This window comes from Xyrauchen texanus, chromosome 2 (assembly GCF_025860055.1).
Source record: "Xyrauchen texanus isolate HMW12.3.18 chromosome 2, RBS_HiC_50CHRs, whole genome shotgun sequence".
In the NCBI taxonomy this organism is placed as follows: domain Eukaryota; kingdom Metazoa; phylum Chordata; class Actinopteri; order Cypriniformes; family Catostomidae; genus Xyrauchen; species Xyrauchen texanus.
The window spans coordinates 15,795,266-15,807,854 of NC_068277.1; the positions used below are offsets into that span (position 1 = coordinate 15,795,266).

At 38.5% G+C, this 12,589-nt stretch overlaps 1 protein-coding gene across 3 annotated transcripts in view; it reads right to left on the bottom strand.

Moving 5' to 3' along the window:
* The window catches only part of LOC127619215 (A-kinase anchor protein 13-like), a 102,761-nt gene extending 95,056 nt beyond the window's left edge, over positions 1-7,705 (bottom strand). For 2 of the 3 annotated variants that reach the window (XM_052092036.1, XM_052092028.1), the window contains exon 1: positions 7,587-7,705. In XM_052092036.1, the coding sequence (XP_051947996.1) occupies positions 7,587-7,626 (40 nt within the window). In that variant the 5' untranslated portion in view covers positions 7,627-7,705. Of the gene's footprint in view, positions 1-6,632; positions 6,877-7,586 lie in introns of those variants that run through there. The other variant, XM_052092044.1, reaches the window with a different exon arrangement.
* Between the last annotated feature and the right edge of the window lie 4,884 nt (positions 7,706-12,589).

The following is a 12,589-nucleotide window of genomic DNA, read 5'->3' on the forward strand; positions in this document are numbered from 1 at the left end:
CCTTTTATGTACCACAAAAGGCAAAATTGTTGGCCAAAAAAAATTGATGTGCTCTCTTTCCCATACAATGGCAGTTCATTGACTATGTTTGACTATGTTTGTAAAGCTTTGAAAAGAAAAAAAACATTAAAGCACCATAAAAGTAGTCAATTCGACTTGTACTCTATGTTTCAAGTCTTCTGAAGCCACACGGTAGCCTTGTGAGGAAAAGACCAAGCCAAACTTTGAATATGCAGAACAGTGAATGAGATTTGAGAGCTAAGATAAAGGAGGAACGATTTTTAGTGAATAATAGTCAGTTCCTCACACAATGGTATTACATTCCTGCACTTTAGTGTTTTTTTTAATTCTTATTATTTTTTTCAGCCTTTGGTCAATATACACTTCTTGTATTACAAACAACCACATGAACATACTACAAAACATCTCATATTGTGTTCTACAGAAAAAACACAGTCTTAGTGGTTTGGAACAACATAGGGTGAGTAAATATTTTTTTAAATATCCAGTATATACTTTTCCTTTAAGCATCAAAATAATTCCTCAGAAATTATTTCGAATCAAAACAAAGAATCTGACATGTAATCTATTGGCCCATCCATTCTTTCAGTGCTTTCAGTAAATAAAAGCAGTGCTATTATACAATATTTAAGAAGGATCGGGCAAAAGGATAATCAGCCATCTATAATAATGCCACCTACTAATTCTCTTCTCATGTACTCAGTTTGCGCTACCTATCCTCTGCTAACCAAAAGTAAAAGTAAAGCCACTTTCCATTCACACATTTCTACCTTTGACATTTGATTCCAGGTCATTTAAAGTGTTCTACAGTTATTCTAGATCCATATAGAAAGTCCATGCAAGTCGCTTTATGTTGTCTAGTATTCCATCAGAAACATGTCAAGTATATGATCAGGTAATTAGTAACTCCAAAATGAAAATGGGGGGGGTATATATACACAGTATATACACTCACCTAAAGGATTATTAGGAACACCTGTTCAATTTCTCATTAATGCAATTATCTAATCAACCAATCACATGGCAGTTGCTTCAATGCATTTAGGGGTGTGGTCCTGGTCAAGACAATCTCCTGAACTCCAAACTGAATGTCAGAAAGGGAAAGAAAGGTGATTTAAGCAATTTTGAGCGTGGCATGGTTGTTGGTGCCAGACGGGCCGGTCTGAGTATTTCACAATCTGCTCAGTTACTGGGATTTTCACGCACAACCATTTCTAGGGTTTACAAAGAATGGTGTGAAAAGGGAAAAACATCCAGTATGCGGCAGTCCTGTGGGCTGAAAATGCCTTGTTGATGCTAGAGGTCAGAGGAGAATGGGCCGACTGATTCAAGCTGATAGAAGAGCAACTTTGCCTGAAATAACCACTCGTTACAACCGAGGTATGCAGCAAAGCATTTGTGAAGCCACAACACGCACAACTTTGAGGCGGATGGGCTACAACAGCAGAAGACCCCATTGGGTACCACTCATCTCCACTACAAATAGGAAAAAGAGGCTACAATTTGCAAGAGCTCACCAAAATTGGACAGTTGAAGACTGGAAAAATGTTGCCTGGTCTGATGAGTCTCGATTTCTGTTGAGACATTCAGATGGTAGAGTCAGAATTTGGCGTAAACAGAATGAGAACATGGATCCATCATGCCTTGTTACCACTGTGCAGGCTGGTGGTGGTGGTGTAATGGTGTGGGGGATGTTTTCTTGGCACACTTTAGGCCCCTTAGTGCCAGTTGGGCATCGTTTAAATGCCACGGCCTACCTGAGCATTGTTTCTGACCATGTCCATCCCTTTATGGCCACCATGTACCCATCCTCTGATGGCTACTTCCAGCAGGATAATGCACCATGTCACAAAGCTCGAATCATTTCAAATTGGTTTCTTGAACATGACAATGAGTTCACTGTACTAAAATGGCCCCCACAGTCACCAGATCTCAACCCAATAGAGCATCTTTGGGATGTATCATTATCCTGATGCCTCCAAACGTTTTAATGACTGTTTTACTTACATTATCGTAGTTAGAAAATTACAGTAACTACTATATCATATTTTTTTGCATTAGAGTAATGACAATGACATTTCTCGCACACTTATTTTTAGGGTAGTCAATCGATAAAATTGTTTAATCAAGTTAACTTTATGACCAGCCAATTCATTAATTAAATTAATAGCAATTAATCACATGAATACATATTTGTCAAGAAAGCCCCCAAAATAATATTAATTCAATATATAATTATTAAATAATTATAGTTAACTATTTATAAATATAATATGTATAATTATTAGAATTCAAATAATTTAAATGCAATACATGGCAGGCAAGTAAAGCATTGATAAGACATGGCCTAATGTCCATCGCATGGAAATCTTGCCAGATTTCATGAGAATCATTCATATACATCTAATACTAAAACTTCATCTGAATACACCTGTCAGAACAGGAAAGGAGAAACGGAGCACCACACCTTGGAGTGGCAGAGCTCATCTGGGTTCCTTTCATAATGTTGTATTGTAAGTGCACAGCAGCACAACAAAGTGCACAACAATTTGAAAGGGAAGTTGTTTCATCACATACAGTATTACAACAAGCAATGAAACGTCACTTTGCTGCACATGTGACAAGTACAAAGGAGATCAAATATAGATTTCCTCCCAGCTGAAATCTTTATGGAAACCTCTTTCTCTGACATCAGCTCATTCTAAACAACAGCCTACAGCAGGGGTTCTCAAGCTTAAGTAAAGCAGGCCCCCACAGACATTCTACATGAAATGGCCTAGACTAGGGTAAGCTTAATTTTTTAGTTTTTTTGCCTTGCATTATGTCTTGTGCAAAGCAGGGGCAGTTCTAGGGTCACTATATTCAAGGCTTGCCCAGACCTCTGGGGATACATATGGGACCATCTTTTATTAAATACTGTATATAATATAATCATATGAATTATGAGATGATTGTTAAGCGTCAAGACTTTGATTGGAATCGACAAGAGGATTGTGGGGCCTTTGAGTTTGCGTAAATATTGAAAGTGATTAGTGTAATGTGATTTCCTATGGATGTTTGTGCTGCAATTGAAGCACAGATAAAATTAAAATGAGGAACAACATGTTCAGGGCTGTGTCAGAAATAGGGCTGCAACTAATGATTATTTTGACAATCGATTAATCTAAAGAAGATTAGCACAATTATTCGACTATTCGCCCATTGCAACGATTAATCATTAGCTCTTAAATGATTATTCAGTTTGTGCCCCGACTTAAAAGGTTATATTAAACGTGCTTACTAACAATGGAGGGCAAAGTCATCTCTCACCCCGCTGTCTGCAGCTCGCAACGTGTAGCATCATTGATGAGATCATCATAAGATCAATCTTATGTGAAATATAACATTAAAATTACAACAATAAAATGTGCGTGTGTGTGTATATATACACAACAACAACAGTTTCCTTTTCAAAAGAGTTTATACAAAGTACATGTTACATCCTGCTTAAATGTCCCTGTTTGTTTGGACAATCTTATTTTCGTGAAAATGTGTATGTTCTTATTTATTGTTCTATTTTATTTAATGTGTAATATTGAGAAAATAACAAGTTTGCAGTAATGCAAAGATATTATTTAATTTTGTAAAAATATTTTAATTTGAAAACACTGTGCATTTACAGTTGTTGTTGTTGCTAGTTTGTATGTTTGAGTTGAAAAATACACGTTTCAGCATTATCAGTAATCTATTTGAGCATTTTCCTTGATAACCAAGCAAGTTGACTCATGATACCATTTGTTTATTAAATCGCAATATTAACCTCAATAATCGCAATATGACTTTTTTCCCAAATCATGCAGCCCTAGTTAGGATCACTACTTTAAGAATGTAAAATGTCAGAATAATAGTAGAGAGAATGATTTATTTCAGCTTTTATTCCTTTCATCACATTCCCAGTGGGTCAGAAGTTTACATACACTTTGTTAGTATTTGGTAGCATTGCCTTTAAATTGTTTAACTTGGGTCAAACATTTTGGTTAGCCTTCCACAAGCTTCTCTCAATAATTTGCTGTAATTTTGGTCCATTCCTCCAGACAGAACTGGTATAACTGAGTAAGGTTTTTTGGCCGCCTTACTTGCACACACTATTTCAGTTCTTCGGATTGAGGTCAGGGCTTTGTGATGGCCACTCCAATGCCTTGTCTTTGTTGTGCTTAAGCCATTTTGCCACAACTTTGGAGGTATGCTGCCTCCCCCATGCTTCACGGTTGGGATGGTATTCTTCAGCTTACAAGCCTCACACTTTTACCTCCAAACATAAAGATGGTCATTATGGCCAAACAGTACATTTTTGTTTCATCAGAGGAAATTTCTCCAAAAAGTAATATGTTCCCCATGTGCACTTGCAAACTGTAGTCTGGCTTTTTATGGGAGTTTGAGCATTTGCTTCTTCCTTGCTGAGCAGCCTTTCATGTTATGTCAATATAGGACTAATTTTACTGTTGATATAGATACTTGTCTACCTGTTAGCTCCAGCATCTTCACAAGGTCCATTGATGTTGTTCTGGTTATTGATTTGCACTTTTTGCCCCAAACTACGTTCATCCCTAGGAGACAGAATGCATCTCCATCCCGAGCGGTATGATGGCTGTGTGGTCCCATGGTGTTTATTCTTGCTTACTATTCTTTGTACAGATGGTTCCATCAGGTGTTTGTAAATTGCTCCCAAGGATGAACCAGACTTTAATTTAAAGAGGCTCTGAGTTTGAAGGTAGGCCTTAAAATTCATCCACAGGTCCACCTCTAATTCATTACACCTCCTATCAGAAGCTAATTGGCTAACTGTCTAAAGGCTTAACATCATTTTCTGGAATTTTCCAAGCTGCTTAAAGGCACAGTTAACTAAGTGCATGTAAACTTCTGACCAACTGGAATTGTGATATAGTCAATTAAAAGCGAAACAATCTGTCTGTAAACCATTGTTGGAAAAATTACTAAAGTAGATGTCCTAAACTACTTGCCAAAACTATGGTTTGCTAATATTAAATCTGTGAGTTTGAATGACTTCAACCTAAGTGCATGTAAACTTCTGACTTCAACTGTATAATTATCATATCATATTTGTTTCTTTATTTTATTTTTATTTATTTTTTGCCAAGAGGACCAAACAATTTACTTGTCTATTAGTTAATTGTTTAACTTTATCTAATTTTTAAAAATGGTATGCTTACAGGGTTCACCCAAAAATGAAAATGATGCCATTCCATAATTTACTTATCATTATGTCATCCCCAAACAGTATACATTTATTTCTTCTGTGGATCAGAAAATTAGGCATCCGAGATGAATGTCCAAGCTTCATGTTTGTTTTTCCAGTAGTAAGAATGCAGAATGTAAGAGACTCAGAGCATCATTCAACATTAAGTTAATTGCATCTTTTTCATATAATGAAAGTGATTGGTGATTGAGGCTGACAGTACATTCTGCCAAATATCTCCTTTTAGATTCCAAAACAAAAAATAAGTCATACAACCTATGTGTCAAAAAATGATGACAGAATTTTAATTTTGGGTGAACTAACCCTTCAAATGTCAACCACCTATGATGTGCAACATAGTTCTAGCTTGTAAACTCAGGCTCTCTCATGCATGCCCTGATTCCAGCACACAATACCTTGCTGATAGGCCTTAAAGAGATAGTTCAACCAAAAATGAAAATACTCTCATCATTAACTCACCCTCATGCCATCCCAGATGTGTATGACTTACTTCTCCTGCACACAAACAAAGATTTTAGAACAATAACTCAAGTGTATGGCGACCAGAACTCATAAGATCCCAGTAGTTTAATCAATGTCTTCTGAAGCAATCCAGGTGGTTTTGTTTGAGAACAGATCACAGTATAACTCCCTTTTCCCTGTACATTTTGCCATTGCATTCTCTTGGCAAGATCATGATTTCAAGTTCAGTTAAACTTACTGGTGCTTGATGCATGCACAGATCGCGAGATGGCGCTATTGGAAGTGTAATCGAGCTTGAAATCATGATCGCCAAGGAGTCAAGATGTACAGTGAAAAATACTTTTTATTTTGCTTTGTTTTCACACAAAATCAACTGGATCACTTCAGAAGACATTGATTAAACCGGAGTCATATGGATTACTTTTATGCAGACAGTATCTCCTTTTTGGAGCTTTTGGAGATCTGGTCACCGTTCACTTGCATTGTATGGACTTACAGATCTGAGATATTCTTCTAAAAATCTTTGTTTGTGTTCAGCAGAAGAGAGAAAGTCATACACATCTGGGGTGGGATGACGGTGAGTTAATGATGAGAGAATTTTCATTTTTGGGTGAACTAACCCTTTAAACTGCTGGTTTGGCTAAGGCAATACTTCGTACTTGAATTGAAGGTAAAATTAAAAATGATTGCAGGTCATTTACAAAGAACACAGGCATTACTACTAAAACGGTGTCTGCTGCTTGGTTTTAATAATGTTTAATGTCCAATCCTACTTTATAAATATTCATAAGGATATATAGCAAATTGAGCAGTAGTTCTTTCGTAACACTTACAGGAAGCATACCTCCTATAGTACCTCACATTTTATAAAACTCCTTGGATGATACCTTACCTTATCTCTTGAGAACTCCAATTCAGCAGAGTTCATAGATCCATTATTTCAGCATATTACCGTACACAAACCAGACGTCCCAAAAGCACACCTGAAACTTCATGCATCTCCAGCGCATGATAGGTGATTACTGCAAGCTAAATGCAGCTTTGTATTTGGCAGCAGATAAGAGTGTGATGTCATGGGTGGGGGAGGAAGGAGTCCGTGGCTCAGGTGTCTTGTTTCCAAGTGCACTTACAGAATAATAGAGTCCACTGCTGTTCGCTGTGCCACACGATGCCTGTTCTCCTACATGTTGCTCTTAAAACCTGCTTTATTGCTGCATACCTGCTGTTATAACTATTTTAGTCCCTGGGGAAAACAAGTTACCCTTTTTATAGGTCTATTGCATTTCCGACATCACACTATAAAAAACAGAGGGAGAAACCCTGATAAAAACAATGAAAACAGCAAACACAACAAATCAATACACTAGATTGATTGGCCGATAGCCCATGAATCAGATAAACTGTCAGGAGATTGAGAAACCACTAAGTTGCATTTCTCTCTGAATAAATTGCATTATTTGATTGACACTTATGGCAAAGTACAATTTCTCTGACATACTGACACCAAACAAACATTGTAGTTTCATTTTAAAATTATAGCTGTTTTACAGTATTTCATTATCAAAAATAATATTTGAAAGTAAATACATGAGCTTGCAGTAGTAGATATTGCTGGGACAAACTGTAATAATTGCAATATTATTACATTGGCCATTGTCCAAACAAGGAGATTCAGTCACATCTAATTATTATAAAAATCACCTCTTTTATCGTTCATATCAAGCTACAATCCAAAATAACAATGCATGCCAAGTGCCTCCCCAAAGTCTAACATGACACAAAAGCTGTCAAATACTCTCATACGCCTTTATAATTCTAAACATGCGTGAAATAACGTACTTCTTACCTGTAAACCGCCTACGGATGTACTTTTCTCTCAGACACATGAGAGGCAGAGGTTGTCAACATTTCTCAGGTGGCAACAAGTTAGATGGAATCCACGTACCATGATACTCTTCGAGGTTGTATTTTAAGTGTGATGATATACTGGTACGCCCATGTGGATGGTTAAAAACTTTCATGAAGAGTAGCATCCTCTTGGGGGCGCTTGACCACACCGAAATCTCATGTTGATTCCTTTTCTATGGATATTTATAGCATACACTAAAAGGCATAGCTTAGATTGATTGAAGCGGGGAAAATATATAATTTACAAATACACATATCCGTGCCACAGAAATAACCAGAAAGTAATGTATTTTAAAACGTGTTTTCCCCAGTAAGCACACAAACGACTGTGATTGGTCCATCCTTACCAGCGCTGAGAAACGTAACAGATACCATGCAGTGTTTGTGCTACATCAACAGCAAACTGGACATTAATTTACACAAGTATAATAACACTGGAACATTTGACTAGCCATTTAATTGACTGTAAATACACAAAATCACTATAAAGTCATGATTATTATTAAAACCGATAGTATCTGGCTTATATCAGACAACGTCCGTGCCGCTACGCACAACCCCTTGATATATATTTCAATAGATTTTTATTATTTTTATAATGCAAATAAAATATGAAAACATTACCTACTTAGTCACACTCTACCTTTCTTTTTAAGGATGTAAAAAAAAAAAATGTATTATGCTTCTCCATAGGATTTGTCCTCTTCGGGTGTTTTATAGTTTGTTTTTGGCGCTCTCTATCGATAAGTAAACAGACTGCATTGTTCAAACTAAGGTTTATGTAGGCTTGGAGGCGGCATTTCTGAAAATGTTATGGGGCTTTTCCACTGCACGGTACAACTGGACTCGACTCTGCTTGCTTTTTGGGTGTTTTCCACTGTGGATAGTACCTGGTACCAGGTACTTTTTTTAGTATCACCTCGGTCGAGGTTCCAGGCGAGCTGAGCCGATACTAAATGTGACGTCAAAACCCTGCAGATCACTGATTGGTCAGAGAGATTCGTCACTACTAGCATCACTGGATTTGGGACATGGGACACCAACTCGCTAATTTTAAAGTTAGCTACAGCTATAGCAGTATCATTTGTACATTGATGCGCAAAACTACGCCGTGGGCAATAAACGAGGTGCAGATTTTCCTCTCGTTAGCGATGAAAGAAACGATGCAAAACGAAAAATCTTTCAGGAAGTGTCTCAGCTGTTGGCCGCACACTATACTCTGCTTGAAAGCTTCACTTTATTTAGTTGACCAGCTACTGGAAAGCTTGCTTCTAAAACAACCAGGCCAATTTAACTGTTACACTTGTGTAAAATCACCATGCAACAACTGCTTTATGCACCAAAATGAGCTAGTCAGCTACTCAGAAAAGTAAAGCGAGTAGAGTCGAACAGAACCAAACAGTAACATGCAGTGGAAAAGTGCCATTAGTGTTGCAAGCTGAGGACAATGAGCAACAATAAGACTTTGTGAAAAACAGCTGTTTGTATAAACTAATTGTTGAAATGTTTAGTTTGCTATTTTTGTATTAATAGGGGAGTTTGCAGAGGTGGGAGCAAGTCGCAAATAAGCAATCTCAAGCAGGGGTGGCGTTTGCGTATGGCAGAGTAAGGCAGTTGACCTACCCTAGCATTCAGACACAACAAGGAAAATATATGCCTTATTAAGATGCAGTGTGCTTGTCTCTTCAGTATGTGTCTGCCTTGTTTCCCAAAAGGTTCATAAGCCCGATTAGGTATATCATAGAAACGATGGTACGAATCATCTTAAAAGTTTGGGCTGTTTCCTAAAGGCATTGTAACTTCAGTAGAGCTTGAAAATGGTCATAGATCTAGTGCTCTGGAAAAAGGACATATTTGACAATCGCAAAATTACATCTCATACAATTTAATATAGTTAGTGTCTCACACTTTATGCATATATACAATGTAACCATGATACCTTAATTTTAAATTGTATTTATTTTTAAATACAATACAATTATATAAGGCTACTTATATTAATTAACCTAAATGTGCCTATTGTTTATGAAATGTATGATAATATTCAGTTTAAAATTAAGGCATACAATATATAAATTAAAGAAAAAAAAAAGTTTTGAAAAAATAATTAAATAGTAAATCAATATATTATACATAATTGTACATAAACCGCTGCCACTGGTCTCAAGTCTCAAGTCCTTGCCTTCAAGTCTCGAGACAAGTTTCAGGTACAGTAGTCAAGTCAAGTCATTGGTTTACTTCAAGCAAGTCAAGTCGAGTCCTTTCCTGCTAAGAGTCAAGTCAGGTCGCATTACAAAACAGAATTAATGACAGGATATATTGCTTATTTATTTTTCCCACAGAAATTATGAATTATCTCTATTATACATACATGTCTAAGATCTATCTGAAAAATGATGCAAGTAAAACACACAATATAGTGCACATACAATAAAAATAAAAATAAAAAAGTATATAAAACAATATATATATATATATATATATATATATATATATATATATATATATATATATATATATATATATATATATATGCTGTAGTTCTATTGTGGAGAATATTATTATGACAGTCCAGTGTGAGATAATAGATTAATAAAGTGCAGTGCTGATTATTGGTCGTGAGAGATCAAGTGTTAAGAAGTCTGATTGCTTGGGGGAAGAAACTGTCATGTAGTCGGCTGGTACGGGTCCTGATGCTGCGATACCGCCTGCCTGATGGTAGCAGTGAGAGCAGCCCATGACTCGGGTGGCTGGAGTCTCTGATGATCCTCCAAGCTTTTTCACACACCGCCTGTTATATTTGTCCTGGAGGGAGGGAAGCTCACCTCCGTTGATGTTTCTGGCAGTTCGCACCACCCTTTGAAGGTCTTTGCGGTTGTGGGCAGTGCTATTACATGTCAGAGTGTGCACATCCTCTCTGTAGGCTGATTCATCATTGTCAGTGATCAGACCTACCACCGTCGTATTGTCAGCAAACTTAATGATGGCATTGGAGCTATGTGTTGCTACACAGTCATGTGTGTATAGGGAATACAGGATTGGGCTGAGAACACAGCCCTGTGGGGCTCCAGTGTTGAGGGTCAGTGATGAGGAGACGTTGCTGTCCATTCTAACCACCTGATGTCTGCCTGACAGGAAGTCCAGGATCCAGCTGCACAGCGAACTGTTTAAGCCCAGAGCCCGGAGTTTCACATCAAGCTTGGAGGGCACTATGGTGTTGAATGCTAAGCTGTACAAACAGCATTCTCACATATGTGTACCTTTTTTCCATATGGGAGCGAGCAGTGTGTATTGTAGATGCAAAGGCATCATCAGTGGAGCGGTTGTTGCGGTAGGCAAACTGCAATGGGTCCAAAGAGGTGGGCAGCATCGAGGAGATGTAATCTCTGATTAGCCTCTCAAAGCATTTGCTGATGATGGGGGTCAGAGCAACAGGAAGCCAGTTATTTAAACAAGTGATCTTTGATTGCTTTTGTACAGGCACAATGGTTCACGCACGCTCTGATGACGTGGCCCAGAATGCTGTATGGACCAGCGGCTTTACGGATGTTCACCCGTCGGAAGGATCGGGTTACATCCGCAACAGAGACAGAGAGTGAACCATCCTCTGTATATCCTCTGTCAGCCGTGAGTGCTCTCGAAACGAGCATAAAAGGGAGTCAGCAATTTGGTTCTTTGATCCTGGTATGTGTTTAGCAGTGATTATGAATTGGTTATAGGCTAAAATCCAAATGAGATGTCTTAGAAACGGCATGATTTCGGGGGCACGAGAATGGCCCTTGTTGATGGGTTGAGGCCAGATTTTAAACCATTCAGGAGGTAGTTTTTGTAAATTGGGCATCGGTATGGTTTGCAAGTTCTTTAGCAAGAGAAGAAATATTGACAGGAGTGCTGAAATATAAGGTTTCGATACTAGGCAGATAGGGCCGACATGCGCGCCACCGCAATGGGAACAGACATGCAGGAAATTACAGGGTTGCCTAGGGCAACCAAACTCATTGAAGTTTTTGCAAACTTGTGTGCCGGTTGAAACTCTAACTACCCTTCCTCTAAAATCGCAATCTGGTTGATCTAGAGGAAGGATTTTGGAGGGGCATGGGACATAGCTGGTAGAATTTTTGGATCTTTGGGCTGACCTAGTGGGAAGGTTAGAATTTATGAGAGGGCATAGATCAGTTTGATGGTCTGATGATCTAAATACTGCACAGGAAATGCTGTGGCAGCCCAGGAAAACTCTGTTATGGAGATCTAAGTCGAGGGCTGCCCAGTATGGACACTGGTTCCACTGCGCATATCCAACAGTGCATTTGGCGAAGAACATTTAGGGTAGGTGTAGAAATTACTGCCGCCGAAATAGAGAGAGCTCTGCAATGATCGCCATGCAATCATTTAGTTCACGTCATCTGTGTGGAAACACAGAGCAAATAACTTCTGTACTGAATAACGGCTGAAGGAAATACAGAATTATGCCAAGGAGAGCGTATGAGTGGAGGTTATTTTTGTTTTTTTTTAACGTTACTGAAAAGTCGGCGCAATCTAAAAGGCATAACAGCTTGTTGGTGGGGTAGAGAGAGAGAGAGGCGAGCAGAAAGGTCTATATCTGCACCTGACAAAATCTTGGTCCAGAGATTACTGGACACTTGCGAAGGTTCCATGGCATTTAGGGGAATAGCTAGAGGCATTGCTGTATAGAGTGTGAAAGTAGGAGGGTGCCGAGAAGGAGTGGGGGCGGAGCCGGCTCACACCTGGTGCGGCATGATAGAGTGAGGGCAGAGGAGCTTGAAAAAGTAAACATTGAGCTGGAGCGTTTGTCGTTAGCGGAGGCAGCCTCGTGCTCGATTCCACTTCAAAAGCCCAAGGGTAGGACAGGGGGAGAGAGCTGGGGGAGGCTAGTTGAGTAGAAAGGATTTAGAGCCTCTGAGGTTGGTGATACTCCAAGCG